The 6,043-nt window shown below is 47.8% G+C and overlaps 1 protein-coding gene across 1 annotated transcript in view; it reads left to right on the plus strand.

The window, feature by feature from the left end:
• Positions 1-6,043, plus strand: part of Vps13d (vacuolar protein sorting 13 homolog D) — a 250,567-nt gene that overhangs the window by 235,997 nt on the left and 8,527 nt on the right. Inside the window, exon 67 of the mRNA XM_008849943.3 lies at positions 4,018-4,149. Coding sequence (XP_008848165.2) covers positions 4,018-4,149 — 132 coding nt within the window. The remainder of the gene's footprint in view (positions 1-4,017; positions 4,150-6,043) is intronic.

Genomic DNA, 6,043 nt, shown 5'->3' on the forward strand with positions numbered 1-6,043 from the left:
TTCCAGCGCCAATGGCAGGATCCACAGCTACTCCACTATTTTTGTTGGATGTTGTCCTTTACGTTGAAAGGAAAATGTGGAGTGAGAAACACCAAGACCATTTTATTCCCACGCAGGCAGCAGGCTTGAGAATCTAGACTGGGTGGGCAAAGGCACTGCCACACAAGCCTGACAACTTGAACTTGATCCCACAAGTTGTCTTCATACACATCACTCACACATCTCTCTCTCACACGCACATGTAAATAAATAAATAATTTAAAATAAAAAGAATCTAGGGACTGGAGAGATGGCTCAGTGGTTAAGAACACTTGCTCTTCTCCCAGTACCCACATGGCAACTAACAACCATTCATAACTCCAGTTGCAGAGGATCTGACACCCTCTTCTGGCCTCTTTGGGCACTGCACACATGTGGTACACTTATATACAGCCAAGGCACTCATACATATAAAAGATTAATAAATAGAGTCTAGATTGATCAGTGTTTCCAAGAATCAATTTAAATTTAAACCAATTTAATTTTGGTTTGGTGGGTTTTTTGGGCGGGTGGGGACACCTGGTCTCGTATAGTCCAGGCTGGCCTTGAATTCACTTTGTAATTGAGGCTTGCCTTGGAATACTGGTCTTCCTGCCTCTACCTGCTGAGTGCCAGGCTTCAGGCATTACAGCAGCGCTTACTTACTGGCATGTCTCCCTCTTTCTTTTCCTTTTTTTTTTCCTGTTCTTTCCTTTGTTTTGAGATCGGGTCTTATGTCAAATTAAATTTAAAATTTAGTTTGTTCATTCCACTGCACATTTCACATGCTCAGTAGCCGCACGAGGCCAGTGGCAACGTCCCAGACAGTAACAGGTGTTGGATGGGGTGTGGATGGCTAGCATCTCTTAAATGCATTGTTGGTGGGAGTGTAAAGAATAGTTTGGCCCTTTAAATGTAGTATCTAAAGCTGGGAGTAGTGGTGCACACCTTTAGTCCCAGCACTAAGGAGGCGGAGGCAGGCGGATCTCGGTGAGTTCAAGGCCAGCCTGGTCTACATAGTGAGTTCTGAGACAGCTGGGCCTACTGGGAGACGCTGTCTCAAAAAGACGTAAAAAATAAAAATAGTATCTAATACTGACATGAAAATGAGCCTTGAGCACACGTTGTGCTCTCCTCTAGGCCCAACTCTGAGCACCGTGTACAGCCCGGCCACCAACAGGGCCTTGGAAATTGGAGGTAATTTGACATCTGTTGGGAAGATGACAAAGAGACCAGCATAATACATAGTCAAGGCCTCCTCTAGCAGGGCGCTACACTGCCTACATTTGGGTGTTTCTGTGGGTTTGTAGATTGCAGGCTAGAAGATAATGTTGCGAGGAGAGAGAAAGTTTGAGGAAAGGCCTGAGTGGAGACCACTGAGTCAAGGAATAACTACTGTGCGTGTGAAATCTTTTTGGTAGGGATGGGCACATTTACTTCCATTCTCAGTTGACCCATTGGTATGCGTGTGGTTTCCAGGAGCTCAGGCACACACACCGCCACCTTGCGTTGGCTGACCAGACTTCCTTGGATCCCATCAGAGAGATGGAGAGCCTACAGTAGGTCTCCACCCACATTGGAGCTTTTTCCCTCAGCTTTGCGCTCCAAAGAGAAGTTGGTTTCTTGTAGGGAAAAAGACACATGTCCACAAGTGCCAGTTTCATGGTGGCACCTTTATACCAGCTCCTTTCTTTCCTTAATGGACTAGAAGGACACCTTGGCCCTTCCGTTTGGAGGATGAAGTCCTGATGGTTCACACTTGCCCAGTACTGACTGTTAGCTTTCAAAGCTCAGAACCTGACCTTTGCTTTACAGCTCAGTGAATGCCTCAGACTGCTGCCCATACACAAAGGCATTCACAGTCTCTGTTGCTCCTCTCCAGACAACCAGGTGCTACTGAGCAAAACCTTTTCCTTATGGTATGTATACTCTTCTCCTGGAGAGCCAGGCCATAAATACATGTACCTGTCCAAGTGAGATAAGCTTTGAGCAGCGACTGACTTGATCTAAGTGACATTTCAGAATGAGCTATTCTCATCAAGGTGAGGGAAACAGGCAAAGGTGGAAGCAGAGAGAGTAAGCAAGAAGCTGTTGTGATGATGCCATATCCCCTGCACTGGGAGGCTGAGGCAGGACAGTGAGTGCAAGGCCAGCCTGAGCTATGTAGAAGTCAGGTCTAGCATGGGATAAGCTAATAAATCCAGAGGCCATTTGTTGGGAGCTGCTGAGGAGAAGGATCACTGGGTATGAGGTTCATATTGTAGGTAAGCTCACAGATCCCTGTAAGCTGGAACATGGGGTGAGAGGAATCAGAATCAAGCCTTATATTGAAAGGGTTGAGAACTGGGCTTCTGCTTGGTGTCCAGTGGCCCTTTCAGGAGTCTCATGGGTAAGAGGACAGTGGGAATGCCTGGGGACAGATCACATCCTTAGCCTGTCTAGACAGTGATCTGACAGCAGTTGTTTCACCAGGCCAGGAGACTAGACCTAGCCACGTGAAAAAGTCTACCCGGCACCTTCCCCAGGGCCCCTTGTATATGGTCATCTACCAGTGTCCACACGTACACACTTGCAAACTTCCTCTGCCAGTAGAGGAGACCTTGACTAGTGGTGTCTTCCTGCACCACCCTCCCAACTTTCAGGGAGAACTTAGGAATGAAGGAGCCAACAGTAGACCTAAATCTTAAAAGAGGAGTGGAAACAAGGCACAGCGGGAGTGTGTGAGTGTGTTAGAAATGAAACCACTTTTCCCACCCAGCCCCTCAGTGCAAATCACTAAAACTTCCTCAGGGTCCACATCACTCTGAAGAACACAGCTAAAGGGACATGAGGCATCCTCGCACCTCACTGGGAAACTGTCTGGGGCATCTGGCTTTCCGGCACATATCAGACATCCCCCATTGTGTCCTTTGGGCATCATGGCCTGGTGAACTCAACCTGACCTGGGTTCAGGAACACTTTGCAGTGATCTTAGCCTTGCAGCTAGCCTATGGCATGGCCTGTGGCAAATTCCAGACTGCCTCCTCCGGGTTCCTACCCCCATTTGCCCCGCTGGGCACTTCTCAGTCCCATGCTGCTGGTAGTGCCTGCTTCTGAAGTGCTGATTCAGTGTGGCAGCCTGTTCCTCTCGGAGGTATGTCTAGAGAGGGATGTTTTGCTTCAGTGGGTTCCAGGAACAAATAATAAAAAGTACAGCAAGTCCATGGCTGAGGACAGACCCAGTACACTCTTATCAGTCATCTGAAATATGCACCGCCTTTCCAAGACAAATATGGACTCCTGTTTCTAGGAAAACACCAAAAAGTATTTATCAATTACCCTGTCTATGGTTTGTGGAAAAAGACAACAGCAGCCGACCCTGAAAGCCATAGCAAAGCAGATTCCTTTGGGCAACGGACAGCCAAGTGGAATGATTTAGGGCTGCTGCAGAATCCCAGCTGTGGCCTGGGACTGGTCCACGGAGCCTCTGTTCCACTCACGTGGCCACTGCATCCCCCACCCTTTACCCAGGAGACTGAGCTCATTCCAGGAACCTAGAAGCAAAGCCCTACTCTCACTCTAGCCCCAAGGCCCCTTGGTCTTCCTTCTGAACCCACTGCAAGTCCACAGATGGCTGACCCACAGGGATTCCTAGAAAAATGAGATGTGGCCCACAGGAAGGCTAGTAATAGTGACTGTAGAAAGCTAGGGGTCGCTCACGCTAGCCAGCACAGCCTGATGGACACTGTGGCCAAGAGGTAGGTGCTGTCATCCCATTTCAGAGAGAAAAGTGAAAAGGAGGGCTAAGGGAGTCAGCTGACAGCCAGTAATCCACTAGCTCAGAAGAACTGTGAGCTGCTGTGTCTGAGTTCACGGTGGGTATCTCCCACTTTCTCATAGGTGCGCCCAGGCCTGCTGCAGCTCACGTCCGCCTTGTACTCAGTGGTGCTTTCTTAGGTGAGGAAGGAAAATTCTCTTGACCTTGACACTTAACCTCTTCCTGTCCATTTGCCCCCCTAGGACCCAAGCCCAGAGGGTTCGGAAGCCACGTTGCTGCACAGGACCCCAGGGCCTGCTTCCCCGCTATTCTGAGAGCCAGGCAGAAGGACAGGAACAGCTCTTCAAACTAACAGACAACATCCAAGATGAGTTGTAAGTGGGGTCTTGGAAACTGTGCATTTCGACCACTGTGTTGCCGTGTCTGTCGTTAAGTCTAAGAAATTTCTAGGTGACTGAAGAGCCTCAGGCTGACTCTGTCCTTGGCAATGGCCAGGGAGTTGCTTGTCCTACATGTTGGACAGGTGTCAGTGTGACTACTTGTAAGTGGCCTTTACTTACTGTCTGTGTGCTGCAGTCAGACTTTACTGTTTTGTTTCTAAAATTCTACTCTGCAGATAGCTCAGTGAGAGAGCAGTGCATTCTCAGTGTTGAGAGTTTTTGTCCCCTGTAGGTTTTACTTAAACTCTGATACCCAGTATTTGCTGTAGAATGCTAGCAAAACAAAACACAAACAAGTATCAAACAGCTAATAGTCAAGTGTTCTGGAAATGCAATCTTCTTGTTTTACTACTCTTCCAGTAACTAGGATCTTGTCACATTTTCAGCTAGTGAGATAGCTTCTAGCTGACATGGCAGATATGCCGCTCTTTGGGATACTCTGTGGAGTCCGTCAGCATAAATGCTCAGTAACTTGACCAGGTATTGGAATCACAGCCATAGGAAGGTATTTTGTCGGGGGAGTGGCAGACTGCCTGTATAACTGCTGTATTCCTGTTTGTGTTTTGTAAGGTGAGGTGAGCCAGGGAGACTGAAAACTGTAGGCGTTGCTGTGGTGGAAGAGTTCAAATACAGATTACCTTTTGGGATGGCCTTCAGTGCCGTTGGTAGAGATGGTGCCAGGGAAACCTCCTCTCATACATTTTGTAGCCCTGTTGGAATGCAGATGTAGAAAGTGAAATCTAGGATTCTTGTGGCACTTGCTGGATAGGGTGTGTCATTGTCCTAGCTGTGTCCTGTATAACTACCCCGCCTCCCCCAGTGTTATTGGAATATCTCTTAATAATGTCTATGTATTTCTTCCTCTGCACCTGCTTGGTTGTCAAAACAAAATACTTGTGGATGAATGACCTCAGCAACAGAGAATTAAGTCGTCACATTTCTGAAGCTGAGCGGTCTAGGACCATTTTTGCTCCATGAAGCCATCTTGTGGCTTGTAGCCTCCTTCTTGCTGTGACCTCACATGGAACATGGCTCTTGTGTCTCATCTGTCTCTCAGAACTCTTCTAGATCAGGGCTCCAACCTCATGACTTCATTTCACCTCAATACTTCCTCACTCCAGATAGTCCCATTGAGGGTTAAGGCTTCAATATGGGGAAGGCCACCATCCAGCCCATAGCATGTACCATGAATTGGTTCTACCCTTTTACTGTAGCCTCAGACCTAATAACCCTGATGCCTAGAGTCCCTATGTGGTTTCCCTCTAGGGAGTGAAAGCTCTGGTCTTCTCTGGGTTGGGATTTGGTGCCTCAGCTGTCCTTTATACAACATTGTTGATGGGACTTTAGGCCTTAGAGTCAGTGACCCAGAGAGTCATTTCTCAGCCAAGCTGGGCACAGTATGGAGTCGACTAAGGTGGCAGCCCAGGCTAGGGTGTTGTTCCAGGTACTGGAGAACCTTTGAACGTGGAGCAGGCCTGGCCTTTGACTTACTCAGTAAATTCAGCCAGATAGCTGTAGTTCAGCATTCAGCCTTGTGGAGATGGAGGGGTGGTGGCAGAGATTAAGTAAGCAGCTGGAGAAGTAGCTCAGCTGGTAAGATGTTTGCCTAGCATGCACGAGGCCCTGGATTCAATTCCCAGCACCACATCAACCAGGAGTGGTGGCATATGCCTGTAACCAGCGCTTGAGGATTGCAGTTCAAGGTCATCTTCAACTCCCAACGTAGAGAGTTCCTGCCAGCCTGGGCATAGGAGTCCCTGTCTCAAAAAAAAAAAAAAAAAAAAAATTTTTTTTAAGGGTTAAAAAAGTTTTTAGGTCGTTGTTTTTT

Source organism: Nannospalax galili, unplaced genomic scaffold (assembly GCF_000622305.1).
Source record: "Nannospalax galili isolate Female #2095 unplaced genomic scaffold, S.galili_v1.0 scaffold1225, whole genome shotgun sequence".
Taxonomy (NCBI): domain Eukaryota; kingdom Metazoa; phylum Chordata; class Mammalia; order Rodentia; family Spalacidae; genus Nannospalax; species Nannospalax galili.